Source organism: Lathyrus oleraceus, chromosome 5 (assembly GCF_024323335.1).
Source record: "Lathyrus oleraceus cultivar Zhongwan6 chromosome 5, CAAS_Psat_ZW6_1.0, whole genome shotgun sequence".
NCBI lineage: Eukaryota > Viridiplantae > Streptophyta > Magnoliopsida > Fabales > Fabaceae > Lathyrus > Lathyrus oleraceus.
Window position 1 is genome coordinate 541964939 of NC_066583.1, and position 16678 is coordinate 541981616.

The 16678-nt window shown below is 31.0% G+C and overlaps 1 protein-coding gene across 1 annotated transcript; it reads left to right on the forward strand.

Annotated features, from left to right (window-relative positions):
• Positions 1-3131: 3131 nt before the first annotated feature.
• Positions 3132-3842, forward strand: LOC127081957 (uncharacterized). The gene has a single exon (XM_051022185.1). It carries the CDS (start codon positions 3132-3134, stop codon positions 3840-3842), a length of 711 nt encoding a protein of 236 aa, XP_050878142.1.
• The last annotated feature ends 12836 nt before the right edge of the window (positions 3843-16678 follow it).

Consider the following 16678-nt stretch of genomic DNA (forward strand, 5'->3'; position numbering starts at 1 on the left):
TTTGGTATGCTAACCCGTTTGCTGAATTTTGCAAAGGTTCATATGTCCCAGAAAAAGATCGCCGTTAGGTCTTCCACTTTATTTGTGGGATACCCTTGTGGAGGCTCACCCTAAATTGCTTAATAAATTTTAATGTGTTAATTTTAATAATTAATTTTAATGTGTTAATTTTAATAATTAATTTTAATGTATTAATTTTAATGTATTATTTTTAATGTATTAATTTTAATGTATTATTTTTAATGTATTAATTTTAATGTGGAGATTCATCCTAATTACCTAATCGATTGTAAAATACGGCCTCTAAATATGTGATCTTGGACCTCTCTTTATTGCCTTACGATATTACGGTATTACGGTCATGTCCCGCGAATGTGGGGATACCCTTAGCAAAGACCCTTCGATTAAATCATCATGTCCCTTTAAAATAAATCATAGTCCCTCGGATGTTGCCTTCGAATATATGATTTTGTCCCTCGATGACCCTTCGGTGTAGCCTACGGTTAAATGATGATCGTCCCTTCGAATGCTAAGGTATCCTTACAACTGTTGCCTTCAATGACCTATCGATGACCCTACGATGACCCTTAAACATCCAAAGGGTAAAATTACTTACTTCTCAATAGTAAGGACAGTTTTACCCTTAAATATAGAGAATCTGGATTTGTAATTGCTAAGGCTAGTGCTGAAAAGATTGAGAATTAAATGGATATTGAATGTGTGTTTATTCAAAAACGTCAAATTCGTAGAAAACAACACTATGATGAAATTCTTCTTAACCAGCACAACTAAATCTTGAGTCTGCTTAAGAGTCTTTTTGAAATCACTATTTCTTATATATTGTAGATCAAACAATTGGCTCACCTGATAGAAGATTTGAGCAGTATAGCACATATGAAAATATTTTTGGATTCTTGTTTAATATTGAAAGGCTTAGATCATTATCTGATAGGCTTGAAAGCATGTTGTAAACATTTTGAAACTTGTTTAAAACATGACGATTTTTTTGATCTTGATGGTGAAATTTTGTTTAAAGAATTGAAAGTTATTAGAGAAGTTTTAACAGTTGAATCAAAATCAAGTTATATGATATTGAGTTCTTTAAAGACTTTTAATTATTTTCCTAATGCGTGCATAACTTATAGAATAATATTGAGTATTCCTATCAGTGTTGCATCTGTTGAAATAAGTTTTTCTAAATTAAAATTATTAAAATTTTATTTGAGATCTACTATGTAACAAGACAAATTAAATAGTCTTGCGTTGATTTTAATTGAAAATATTTTTTTTGAAGAACCTTGATTATGAACAAATTATTAATGATTTTGCAACAAAAAATGCTAAGAGGGTGATATTTAAATAATTTAAAGGTTTGGTCAATTTTGTTATAGGAAAAAAGATCAAATCAAGAAGAAGAAGAAGAATAAGTCTCTTTATAATGGTTTATGTTTTTATGTAGTATAAACATTGATTCAAAGATTCATACTTGTATTTTTTTTGCACAATGTTAAATGAAAATGTGTTTTCTATCCAATTATTTCTTTTATCCTTATGTATTTATTATAAAAAAAAAAATTATAGGGATACCACTCTTTTGATTCGCCCAAAACACCCAAATTCAAAGGAGCGACTTTGACATTAACCAATAGCAGATCAAAATTTTGTCTTATTTTTGGGATTAGATAGTGATAGTGGTTCCTCTCTTAGGAATCTCTCTTTTGTTAATGGTGGTGCTTGAGGAGTGAGATCTAGCCTTATTCTGTTTTTAGTTGTTTGGGTTTCTCTTATTTTGTCCCTTCAGATTTTTGGGTTATTTTGTTGTATCTTTATGTCCGTTTGTTTCATTGTGTTCATTTTAGTATTTATAGTACTTGCTAATCTCATTTTTGTAATGTATTGGTATTTTCATTCCCTGATTTATTAATATGTAGCTTTGTCATTAAAAATAATTAATAATATAAATGGAAATTGCGTTTTCAACGATTCAGGAATTCGAAAAAATTTCACAGTTTTTGAAGTTTGAGATAGTTTTTGAAAGAAATAAAAGTATAATTCTGTAAAAAAAACTCATACTATAATAATTTTGAGGTTTGAGATAGCGATAAATTAAAAATAATTTTCTTAAAAAATATAATAATATAATAATTAATAATAACTTAAAATATAAATTTAATTCTAATGACGAGTAGACAAAACAATTTAAAGTGGCTATGGGTACCAGACATTTTCTTTGTAGTGAAAGACTCTTTAATTTGTCATACAAGTCATGATCATTTTCTTTTTTCAAGATCAATATTCAATAGAAGAAATTTTTTACATCATTCATAAAGCAAGCGTAAGCATATCGTTTCTGTTATTATAATTGATTCAATGGTATACCATAATTAATCTCATACAATAAGATTAATTATGACCTTTCTTCACAACACTTACTATCTACATCTAAAATAATATAAACTAGAATATGACCAATGGCATTGCGCGGATGTAATTTTTTAAAAATAATTAAAGTTATATTTAGAGTTTATAAATATATTAATTTTGTGAATGATAAGTTTATAAGATTAATAAGGGAGATAAGAACATTTGATAATTATGGTAATGTTAGCATGTTTAACAATTTTAAGGAAGTTCACTTCATAGGTAAATATTTTACAAATATCAAATAACTATTAGGTTTATACTTGATGTGTGCCTAATCTTTTAATTTGATTTTAGGGTTTAGTTCATTTTGGATAATGTTTTTAGAAAACTCTTGTAATATTAGGAGTATCTAGATATTTCTTAGGGTTGTAATATTTTCTAGAATACTTTTTGAATTTCAAGAGTTGATAATTTTCTAGAATTAGTGTGTCTAGAATTCTTCTTAGAGTACTATAAATAGAGATGTAATCGTACACTTTTGTATCAAGCAAAAATACACAATTCTCTCTTCCGTAAATAATTCTCCTATCTATCAAGTTTCTATTCAAGTCTCTAATATTCCCGCACATTTTCCCTAAACACAAAAAGGCTTTATTTATAACAATGTAGCATCAGAGCTTCAAGGTCCTCAAAAAATGGCGAATGGAGGTTTCCCTTTCCAAATGTCGATGCTCACAAAGAACAACTATGAAAATTGAAGTATCAAGATGAAGGAACTACTAGAAGCTCAAGATATGTGGGATATCGTTGAGAAAGGCTTCAAGGAGCAAGATGAAGCCTTATTAAGCCAAAGTGTAAAGGAGACATTGAAGGAGTCAAGAAAGAGAGACAAGAAAGCTCTCTTCCTCATTTATCAATCGGTCGATGAAGATACATTTGAGAAGATCTCCAACGCAAAGACGTCCACAAGAGCATGGGACAAACTTCAAACTTGCAACAAAGGAGTGGAACAGGTGAAAAACATTCGTCTTCAAACTCTTAGAGGTGACTTTAAACATTTATTTATGCAAGAGTCTGAGTCAATTTCTGATTATTTTTCTCGAGTATTAACTTTAGTCAATCAACTTAAAAGAAATGGTGAAGATGTTGATGAGGTGAAAGTCATGGAGAAAATGCTTCGCACTTTAACTCCAAGGTTTGACTTCATTGTTACCAACATTGAAGAAAACAGGGATTTAAAGACCATGGCTATTGAGCAACTCATGGGTTCCTTACAAGCATACGAAGAAAAACAAAAGAGAAAAATTAAACAAAAAGAGACTATGGAGCAACTACTTCAATTCAACGTAAAGGGAACAAACTATGCGAATTACAAGAGCCAAAGAGGACGAGGTCGTGGCCAAGATCGTGGGCATGGACGAGGACATGGAGGAGAAGGAAAGGGCGGTACAAAAACTACTCTAACAATGGAGAAATAAGTTAGAATCCATAAGAAACAAGAGGTCATGGAAGAGGAAAGTCATGGTCGAGGTGTGACAAATCACAAATCAAGCGCTTCAATTGCAACAAGACCAGTTATTATACATCTGAGTGTAGATTCTCGAAGAAGGTTGCGGAGAAAGATAAATTTATAGACGAAAAGAAACCTTGCTGCTTGCGTGCCAAAACAAGGTTGAAGAGAAAACAAACAAGTGGTACCTTGACACCGGTGCAAGAAACCACATGCGTGGCGATCGAAGCATGTTCGTAGAGATCAATGAAGCGACAACTGACAATGTCTCATTTGGAGATGACTCAAAGATACTAGTGAAAGGCAAAGGTAAAGTTCTTATACGCTTGAAGAATGAGAGTCAGCAATTCATATCCAATGTCTACTATGTTCCTAACATGAAGAATAATATTTTGAGCTTGGGACGATTATGAGAGAAAGGTTATGACATCCACTTGAAAGAACATAGTCTTTTCTTAAGAGATTGTGGACATAACTTGATTGATAAGATGCCAATGTCAAAGAATAGAATATTCCTCTTGAACATACAAAATGATGTTGCAAAGTGTCTCAAGACTTACTATACCGACTCTTCGTGGCTATGGCATCTACGATTCAGACATCTCAACTTCGACAGAATAAACCACCCAGACTAGAATAAACCACCCAAACCAACTCTGTGAAAGATGTCTACTTGGGAAGCAATTCCGGAAATTATTTCCAAAGGAATCAACGTCAAGAGCGACAAAACTGCTAGAGCTCATACACACCGATGTCTCTGGACCAATCAATCCAAACTCTTTTGGTCAGAGTAAATACTTTCTCCTATTTATTGATGATTATTCTAGAAAAACGTGGGTTTTTTTTCTTGAAGGAGAAGTCATAAGTGTTTGAAAACTTTAAGAAATTAAAAGCCTTGTGAAGAAAGAAAGTGGTATTTCCATTAAGGCCATGAGATCTGAACGGGGAGGAGACTTCATTTTAAATGAGTTCCACAAATATTGTGAAGACCATGGAATCTTCTGCCCATTAAGAATGCCAAGATCACCACAACATAAGGCTAAGAAGTCACACATCCTCTATTCCTTTGGATAATGCTTATCTATTATTCTATATTTTGGATGATAGTCATGTAGATATTGTTAGGGTCATTGCTAATGAGATTAAGATGATCGCTGAAAGCGGTCATAAATTCAGAAGCAAGACTCTAGCACTTTGGCTTTCTCGGGGCTGATCACGGGGTTGTGCCAAAGAGCTCGTACTCCTCTTCCATTCGTGGTTCATGAGACCATTGATGATGTTTTTGATGACATGTACATAAAGAGGTATTATATAAAAAAGGTAGTCAACTTTTTTAGTACTCAAACACCTCTTTCTCAATAATAACCTTTTGGTGAGAGAGTTTCTTGTGCTTATACTTAGATATGCTTGAGGCTAATCTGAGAGCTTTTATGTTTATGCATGATTCCATGCATCAGTTGCAGTTGTAGATTAGGGAACCTCATGTTGATCATGGTCTTCCTTCTCGAGATTCTTTTCAGCAACATGCTAATTGGCCCGAGGACAGGCCATTTTATCCGGAGAGGGCAGTGGAAGAAGATGAGGAAAGCGAAGAAAGTGAAGAAGAGGAGGATTTAAGTGATGAGGATTGATGGATGGCCTTTTTGGCCTTTTAAATGTTATTTCAGTTTTCAGTTTTTATCTTTGGATTTGTTTCAGACTTATGTTATTTTTGTCTAACTTAAGTTTTTAGATTGTTGTTAAACTTATTTTGTGTTAATTTATCTTGGTCCATCCTTTCATAGAATGTGGAATTTTAGAATTTTGGTGCGATGCTTCATGTCGCCAAAATATTTTGAATGAATGTGGTTTATTTAATTAAGTTGTTTAGTTTAAATTAAAGTTATTTTAATTTTTAGAAAATACCCTTTTGGATTTTGTTCCAAAGAATTGTCTTGTTTCACTTGAAGAAGCAAAAAGTGATAATTTTAAGTTTAGTTGTGTCAACTTGCAAATGTGTGGTAATGATAATAGCTTGAAAAGAATGGTGCAAAAGTAAGCTATGTGTTTAATGCTTTCTAAATATAGCATGAATATGAAACTTGTAATATGTACAAATAACATGCCATACATTCTTTTGCATTACATGTTTTTGACTGAATCACTTTAGATCAAAGCCTAAAAGTGAGAAACTTCCATTGTTTACCATATGCACATGAGACCAACAATCTATTATTTTAACTAGGTTGGTTTATGTTTAATCTTCAATTTATGTTGAAGTTATGAAAACATGAAAATGATCAAGGAAATTATTTATTTTGAGCACAACCACTTAAGACAATTTGATACTTTTTGTCTTCTATCCGCGCTAAGTGCGGTTTGATGGGGATTAACACGGTTTATGTTTTTGTTTTTGTGTAAAAGTCCCTTCACTTCATCTTTTTAGGGTTAGACACCAACTTTGGGAACCAAATACACCAAAAATTCAGAGAAACTCAGAAATTGGAGAATCGGAGTTGGATACGCATCAATACTCGGGAAATCAGTGTTGATGCTCATTCATCAATTCTATTTTCTTGTGAATCATGTTACCATGATGATGTTTAGCTAAATCCTCTATGTCCGGATTAGATGTAATTAACCATACTCGTATATATTCTTAAAGATACTTCTGGTAGGCATTTCTCATTATCTTGTTTTATCCATTATTGTTCTAATGGAGAAGAGCAAGATAGAAATTGACTTATTTATTCAAAAGAATTGGATATAGTTTTTTTTTTGCTGTAAGTTATTTGGTATAAGTTGAAAATTCTAGGTCTAGATATTAATAATGTGAGAGAACAAGGATATGATAATGGATCAAACATGAAAGGTAAATATCAAGGTGTACAAAGAAAATTATTAGATGTTAACCCTAGAGCATTATACACACCATGTGGTTGTCATAGCCTTCACTTGACACTTTGTGATATTGCAAATTCTTGTACTAAAGCTAAAGATTTTTTTGGAGTGTTACAACATATTTATACTGTATACGCAATTAAATCTCAAACTTCAAATGTAAGAGAAGCACTACTTCAACACTATGATGAAATGTGTGTTTATTCAAAAATGTTAAATTCGTAGAAAACAACACTATGATGAAATTCTTCTTAACCCGCACAACTGAATCTTGAGTCTGCTTAAGAGTCTTTTCGAAATCACTATTTCTTATATATTGTAGATCAAACAATTGACTCACCTGATAGAAGATTTGAGCAGTATAGCACATATGAAAATATTTTTGGATTCTTGTTTAATATTGAAAGGCTTAGATCATTATCTGATAGAGACTTGAAAACATGTTGTAAACATTTTGAAACTTGTTTAAAACATGACGATTTTCTTGATCTTGATAGTGAAATTTTGTTTGAAGAATTGAAAGTTATTAGAGAACTTTTAACAGTTGAATCAAAATTAAGTTATATGATATTGAGTTCTTTAAAGACTTTTAATTATTTTCCTAATGCGTGGATAACTTATTGAATAATATTGACTATTCCTATTAGTGTTGCATCTGTTGAAAGATGTTTTTTCTAAATAAAAATTATTAAAATTTTATTTGAGATCTACTATGTCACAGGACAAATTAAATAGTCTTGCGTTGATTTTAATTGAAAATATTTTTTTTAAGAACCTTGATTATGAACAAATTATTAATGATTTTGCAATAAAAAATGCTAAGAGGGTGATATTTAAATAATTTAAAGGTTTGGTCAATTTTATTATAGGAAAAAAGATCAAATCAAGAAGAAAAAGAATAAGTCTCTTTATAATGGTTTATGTTTTGATGTAGTATAAACATTGATTCAAAGATCCATACTTGTATTCTTTTTGCATAATGTTAAATGAAAATGTATTTTTTATCCAATTATTTTTTTTATCCTTATGTATTTATTATTAAAAAAAATTATAGGAATACTACTCTGACATTCACGAACGACGGATCAAAGTTTGTCTTGTTTTTGGGATTAGATAGTGATAGTGGTTCCTCTCTTAGGACTCTCTATTTTGTTAATGGTGGTGCTTGAGGAGTGAGATCTAGCCTTATTCTGTTTTTAGTTGTTTGGGTTTCTCTTATTTTGTCCCTTCAGATTTTTGGGTTATTTTGTTGTATCTTTATGTCCGTTTGTTTCATTGTGTTCATTTTAGTATTTATAGTACTTGCTAATCTCATTTTTGTAATGTATTGGTATTTTCATTCCCTGATTTATTAATATGTAGCTTTGTCATTAAAAAAAATTAATAATATAAATGAAAATTGCGTTTTCAACAATCCAGGAATTCGAAAAAATTTCACAGTTTTTGAAGTTTGAGATAACTTTTGAAAGAAACAAAAGTATAATTCTGTAAAAAAAAACTCATACTATAATAATTTTGAGGTTTGAGATAGCGATAAATTAAAAATAATTTTCTGAAAAAATATAATAATATAATAATTAATAATAACTTAAAATATAAATTTAATTCTAATGACGAGTAGACAAAACAATTTAAAGTGGCTATGGGTACCAGACATTTTCTTTGTAGTGAAAGACTGTTTAATTTGTCATACAAGTCATGATCATTTTCTTTTTTCAAGATCAATATTCAATAGAAGAAATTTTTTACATCATTCATAAAGTAAGACATAGGTAATTATAATTGGTTCAATGGTATACCATAATTCTCCAATATTTGTTAAAAGATTTTAATTTATCATTCCCATAAACTAATAACAATATTTTCATCATTCTTCTTGGTTAAATTTAATGCATAATCTATTGCGACAAGAATCAAGCAAGTAAGTGTCTGAGAACGCATTGCAATTGAAACCATTGGGGACACACCTTATTTTAACGTGTTTATTTTAAATATTTATTGATGAATGCCATAATGATAATAGTATTCGTACATAAACTTGTACAGAGGCATAGATCTAGATTACAATAAATTTGTTTGGCAACAACATTGATGGCCATGACAACTGCCAGTCAAACCTCGTCGTTGACAATTCTGTAAACAAGTTTCATTAGATAATGGACATTCCGCTGTGAAATAACAATTGGGATCACCACTCATAATTTCTTCGTATCTTCTTGCACCACCTACAGCCACTGATATATTGAAAATGATTAAACTCATATTTATTCATCTACCTAATCTTTATAATTATTGTATATCACTTTTAAAATGGATTTGCTAAATCATTCGAAAAAAGTTATATATATATATATATATATATATATATATATATATATATATATATATATATATATATATATATATATATATATATATATATATATATATATATATATATATATATATATATATATATATATATATATATATATATATATATATATATATATATATATATATATATATATATATATATATATATATATATATATATATATATATATATATATATATATATATATATATATATATATATATATATATATATATATATATATATATATATATATATATATATATTTAAAACACTTACCTAAAATTCCTCAAAAACTTATTAACAGTTAAAAAGAAAAGAAAACAAATGCCCGATTGGTGTTTTGTAGGAAAAGTATTAATTTGAAAATCTCAAAATAAAATTTAATTATATTTTCTCATCAAACATTTTCTAATGTCAATACCTGGAAGGTTTTGTGGCAACAATTATTTATAAATTATTTTGGAAAACTAGGCATTGAATAAATAAATGTCTTACCTGGAAGTAAAACTGAAGCAATGCAAATAATTACAATGAAAAATTGAACTCGGTTGATGCTGATAGCCATGTTCACTTCAAAGATGAATGGACAAACACCTATAAAATAATTATTTTTTGAGTCTTCTATGGGTGTATTTATATAACAGTTATGTTTGACTATAAAAAGTAAAAAATATGGAACAGACTAATTGTGTTTTACATGGAAATTATCTTTATAAATATTGTGTAAAACTAACTGTAATTAAAAAAATAATATGTTAAAAAGGAAAATATATTTTTAAAAAAGGAACAGTACATGCTAAGATAAAGGGTTCATTTGTTTTAGTTTTAAAAATAAATTTTTCTATAAATTTTTTTTTAACTTTTTTTAAAATAGTAAAACAAATTTAAAACTTTTTATTTATAAATTAAAAAAAGACTATTTTTTACCTTCAACAACATAATCATTAATTATTGAACATTAAATATAATTAAATGCAAATATCTTTTGCAACATATGAAATAAACCATTACATACAATGTAATAATTGAGATATCCATATTCACGTAAATCATAGTAGTAATCTATACATAGAGTAGCTATTGGGTTCGTGTTGGTTGGTTAGTGTTTGTGGCATGTTTGCCTAGATCCTTTGAGGATCGGTTTGTGTAATCTTGGGTTTGGCAATAAATATCTTTTGTTTCAAAAAAAAAGATGTGACTCAAAAAAGATATTTTTAAAAATTTATTCAAAATAACTTCTTTTAAATGATTTTCTAAAATTTTACTATAAAAATATTTCATAGTAAAAGGATGAAACAAGTAAATTAAATTTTAAGAAAAACTGTTTAATCTATTTTTTTTGGAATAAAAATAAATCTTCAAAAAAGGAACACTACATATAAGACAAATGGCCCATTTGTTTTAACTTTAGAAAATATATATTTTCTTTATATTTCTCAAAATAATTTTAACTTTTTTTAGGAATATTTAAATTATTTTAAAATTCATAATTTCTAAATTTAAAAAATTAATTATTATCTTCTAAAACATAAATATACATTATTTACTATTAAATATAAATAAAATTACTTAATTTTTCAAAAAGATGTGACTTAAAAAATAAAAATTTTGTTTGTATTTTTAAAAATAATTTTAACTATTTTAAAATACTAAAATTGTTTATCTCATTATTTATAAATTAAAAATACTAATTTAAACATTATATAATATAAATATACATTCTTGAATATTAAATACATTTGAAATCCCATATTTTAAGACATGATTCAAAAATGATTTTTAAAAAATTATTTAAAATAATTTAAAGTTTAAGTGATTTTTTAAAGAGTTTTAATATAAAAATATTTATAGTAAAATGATGAAATAATTAAATCAACAGTGTCCTTCACATTTAGGAAAAACTAAGCCCTCAAACTAAGTTGGAACCCTTAGAGATTCATATCCTTTGCATATATATATATATATATATATATATATATATATATATATATATATATATATATATATATATATATATATATATATATATATATATATATAATAGAAGAAAAATAAGTAAAAAAATTGGAAATTTTAAGTTAATATGATTAAGTTTATTTACAAATTTGATTTAAGAAAAATGTTTAAAAATTCATTGGCATGGTGCCAAAGTTTCTAATCATTAAACATGTCTAAGTTTGAAATCACAAGCATAAGAAGTTTTTGAAAAGGGGGTGATATTTTGAAATTTAAGAAGTGGGAGGAGATGAAGAGACTATCCTAAGCACAAATTTAAAAGTTAAGAGTTGAAAAGATCTGACCAATGAGATGCAACCCAACAGACAAGAATGTCATATAGAAAACTCAATTTCACTTTGGACTTTGAATCAAGCAATAAACCATAAGCAATTCGCAATATCCAGACACCATGAAGATCATGACATCGAATAAAGATAGCCACATCCAAGAAAGCAATTCCCATAGCTAGCAGTCTTCTTTGTCTTCTCATGCATCAGATGAATTATCCCTTGATCAACTCAAAACAAAGCATCAAACACAAGGTCAAAATAACAATTAGCACCAAGACAAAGTTGCAGATGAGTTCAAACAAATCCCAAGACTTGCATAAGATGAAGGCTCAGTTCACAATAGCTTGGTCTCAAAATGTTGGCATTGACCAAGTCCTTTTTGCATATGGAATGCTGCCTAATTCTAAGTCCAAGAGTTTAGATCAAGATCAACAACCACCAAATGTTTTTTTAGGGTCTTTGTTATTATTAAGTATTTTAAGGTCCTATGACCACAAACAAAACAAAAGTGCACAAACAAATATATACAATCACAAGATATGGCTCAAATGAGCAAAGTGAAAATGACATAAGCATAAACAAGTTAAATGGAATGTAAATGGCAATGAATGATAAATGACTGAAATTTAAATTGCATAAAGTAAATGACTTGAAAGTAAAGCAATATTAACAAGAGTTAATCAAATGTTAGTCAAAGGTTAGTCAAGTGTTAGTGGTTTTTTTTAATTGATTAAGTCGTTCTTTGGAGAACACTCAACCATTCTTTCACAAGTATGAATCCTTGAACCAAGACATCTTCCATGAGAAGGGCTCCAACTTGGATAATTCAACAAGTTTGCCACTAGCTCTCATGAAAGGAAAAAAAGGTTAAGTTTCCATACAATACCATGAAGAATGGGAGACTTACAATCTCACTTACTAGAATGATATGCCTTTAGGGTCAAATTTAACTCTATGTTAAACAATCATAATTGGACTTAGAAGTCACAACTGTCTGAGGTCGGGAAATTAAAATTTAGGTGTTAATGTATGTTAGAGATTTGGTATGAAGAATCAAACTCCTAAAACATACCACACACTAAAAGAAAAGATCAAGAGGGATGAACCTATCTCAGTCATACTTGTATTGGTTCATATGACACAAGGTCATTGATGAACCAATTGGCCTTAAGACATTAGAGATTTCATTGGTCAAATGAAGGAATAAGAAAGAATAGGGATGAAGATGAAGATGAAGAGGGAAGGAAAGATAGAAACACAAATTGACCAAGGGAGGATTTTCATCATATCAAAACCTTCCATTCATTTTGGGAGATGAAATATACATTTCATCAATCCCCTAAATCCAATGGTTTTGATCTAACAAAAGTCAAATCAACCTTGACCAAGACCCAAACAAAAAGTCAAACATCACAAGATGATAAAAATGGCTCAACATAATTTTTAGACATTTAATCAATTAAAAATCCAATTAAAAATGAATTAAAATATATTTTAATTTGGTCAAAACCTAAAATCTCTTCAAAACATCAAATAAATGGCCAAGAGATTTATCCTAGGTCAAACAATGTCAAAGGACCTTAAACAAAAAAATTCATAAGTTTTGAAAGTCAGAAGTATTTTTAAATAATTACAAATATGCACAAAAACATTTAATTCATGAAAAATATCAAAATTAATCCAAAAAAATTATTTTAACTCAACATATGAAAGAGAAAAATATTTAAAGATTTTTGGTAAAAGTCCCATATTTTTTGGATCAAAAATGAAATTAATATGAATTAAACAAAATAAAAGGATTAAACATAAAATTAGAAATTAAAATAAAATAAGAAAAAACAAGGGTCATCAGATCTCCCTCATTAATTGAGATGGCATATCTGATGGGCACACGCATTCCATGGTAGACTTAAGTCAACGTGTTGTACGTGTGGTAATGCAAACCAAAGGTCCAGATTAGAACATCCAAACATGATCAAATGGCCAGGAAGTGTGGCAACACACCACCGGAGCTAGGGCTCCGGTCATCTTCTCCGATGGCCTCCACCGGAATGGTCCAAATTCATCTAAATGGAAAATGAAAAACAAGGACACTATTTCAAAGAGAAAATGCCCAGGATCTTGAATCTGACCTCAATTTTCTCCAATTCCAAGTATATAAAAAGATACAGGGATTTGAATTTTGAGGTGTAACACCCCAAAATTTGTCCTCCTTATTCACGCATTCATTTTTAGGTTATTTAACATTAGATACATTGCATTTCATCATGTCAATCGGGATTAGCTCCAAGAAGCTTGAACATCATCCAAGACACTTTGTGGGTTCTATTTAGATGATCAGTCAACACAAGGGAAAGACTTGAGTTACTTCCAACAGGGACCTATTCGTCAGTCAAAACGTTAATCTTGAAGGAGCAAAGGTTTGTTCATGAGCTGTCATGCTCGCTAGGCGAAGCCCACGTGTTTTGAAAAAAAATAAAAATAATTAATTAATTAATTAAATAAATAAATAAATAAATAAAATAAAAATAAATAAATAAAAGAAAAAATCTCAGACTTGGACCTCTCTCAAAAGCCCACTAAGCTACCAATATTAGGCTATAAATACTAGAGTTTTAGTGAAACAAATATTCATTCTATTCCTATTACCCTGTTTGGGAAAAAGATAGTGAGAGAAGAACCCTGGGGAAAAAGATAGTGAGAGAAGAGCTAACAGAGTTCAGAGAAACCTCCAGGCAACTCTGAAAGGTTCATTCTGACTTACACACTTTCAGCTCAAGTAAACCCTAAAGATTGTTTTGTGAACCTCACGAGTACAACTTGTTAGATACCCAAAAGTGCTTATTTGAGCTATCAAATATGGGTATCTTTCACTCCTTTTCCTTGCTAAAGTGTTCAAAACCACCTTTGTTTTTGATGAATTGCAATACAATGATAAACGATCTTGGTACCTTTGATTTGTGTGTTATTATGCAGGAATTAGGCATGAAATAATAGAAAATGAAGCCACAAGAAAGTTGGAAAAGGGACCAAAGAAAAGATGCATTCATCAGCTTGCTCGCTAGGCGAGGGCTGTGGCGAAGGGCTCGCTAGGCGAGCGCCCAGCGAGAACCCAGCGAAAAGCTCCAGTATTTTACAGTGGCAAACATCAACAAACTCGCTAGGCGAGCTTCCAGCGAGGTGTGTAGCGAACACGTCCAGACTTGGTGAAAAGCGCAGCCAGCACTCACTCGCTAGGCGAGCCATTAGCGAGCTCCCAGCGAGCATTCCAGTAGCAAAACCTCTCAAGCTCGCTGGAGCGAAGGTTGAAGCGTGGGCTTCGCCTAGCGAAGGTTTTGTTCGCCCAGCGAACATGACAGTCTGGCAAAGGTTATTTCTCTGGGCGCAGGTGCCTCAGGTGCCTCATTTAGGGGCTCGCTAGGCGAGCCAGTCTGCTCGCCTAGCGAGCATGACAGCTCAGTAGCAGCTCTATAAGTAGCAAGGGCTACTTTTTGGAGCCATACTTTTGCACCTCCATACTTTTGTACTTTTGAGATATTTTCCAGCATTGCTCTAGGGATCTTTTTTGACCTAGAAATCATTTCTCTTCATCTCTTAACAATCTTTCACAAAAAGAAGATGGATTCCCATCCAATATCGATTATTCGACTCGGATGTTGATCAACCTTCTTCCGAAACTTGTTGACCAAGCTACCATGAAAATGAGTAGCTAAGTTCTTCATTTTGTCAAGGTTAGATGTAGATGATCATTAACTTTGTGTGTAAATGGTATGATCTCAATTTGTAAACTCTTTAATGGTGAATATATGGTGAAAACTTTGTTCTTATTGAAAACTCTTTGTGTTGGTTTATGATCGAGAGATGTTTACCAACTCTTAACCTAGGTTTTCATCCAATCTTGTTTGTTAGCTAGAGATAGTAATGAATGATTTTGTTCACCATAAGGTTGAACCAAAAAGTTGTCATTTTGATAGATTGTGTTAGAGATAAACAATGGATCAAAATGGGAAAACTCACAATGTGTGTTAGAGATAAACACATTGGGAGGACTTTGTGAAATAGTTTATCATCTAAAGGAGTTTATAAGTTTTGTTGATCGAACATATACATGCAAAGTGATCGTCGAACCCTAACTTTGGCAATATTTCTCAAATATTAAAACCAAAACTCTTACCGCATTTTATTACACTCTTATGCAAGATACCGCGACAAATACTAAAACCCCATTGTTACCTTAAGCTAAGAATTAAAACAACTGTCGAAAGGCGGTGATATCTCACAATCCCTGTGGAGACGATAACAAAAACCCGACACTTAAAATTACACTCAACAAAATGGCGCCGCTGCCGGGGATTGTGAATTGATATTGCGAGCATCGCAATAGTTGCTTAATTTTTAGCTTTCGAATTTTTGACTTGTGCTTGTAATTTGTTTGGTTTAGTGTGCAGCTTTCGTTTTATGCGAGGGCAGATCCCTGTGGACGAACTTCGTTTTGATCCCGAGATCGAGAGAACCGCAAGGAGGCTTAATAGCAAAACGAGACGAAGGAGGCAACAGGCTAGACAACATCAAGAACAAGGAGAAAGTTCTTCTGCCACACATCCACCACCGTTCATACCTACCATGGAACCACCACCACCGCCCATTTCCACTCCATGCATAAACAGTCCAAGAAACACTGCTCAGTTTGTCAACCACACGGGAAGGCAAGCTGAGATGAAAACGGGAACTCTCAATTTATTATATGGAAGTCCATTCACCGGAATGGACCAATAAGATCCCTTTGCTTTTCTCACAAAATTTTATGAGATAGCATTGGAGGCCGGAGTGGATCAGGCTCAAGAGCTACCGTTGTTCAGAAGATTATTTCCCCACGCTTTGCTCGGCAAAGCAAAAGATTGGTACTTAGATCAAACACAAGCCGTCATGACAGACTGGAACGTGTTGGAGGAGAAGTTCATAGAGAGATTTTTCTCCCATAACCGGTTCATGGAATCCAAGACGGCCATCTCAGTGTTTGCACAAGGAATCAATGAATCCTTAAATGAAGCGTGGGAAAGATTCAAATCCATGCTTCGGAAGTGTAAAGGGCATGGATTTGATGAATTGACTCAAATCCATATTTTCAAAAATGGACTTCAACCAAATTGCAAGACGTTGTTGGATGCTACCTCGGGTGGCTCTTTATTGTCTAAAAGTGCCGAAGAAGCTACAAATATCATAAATCGAATGGCTCTAAATGATCTTCAGAGTCAAAGTAGCGACAACTCTTTGAAG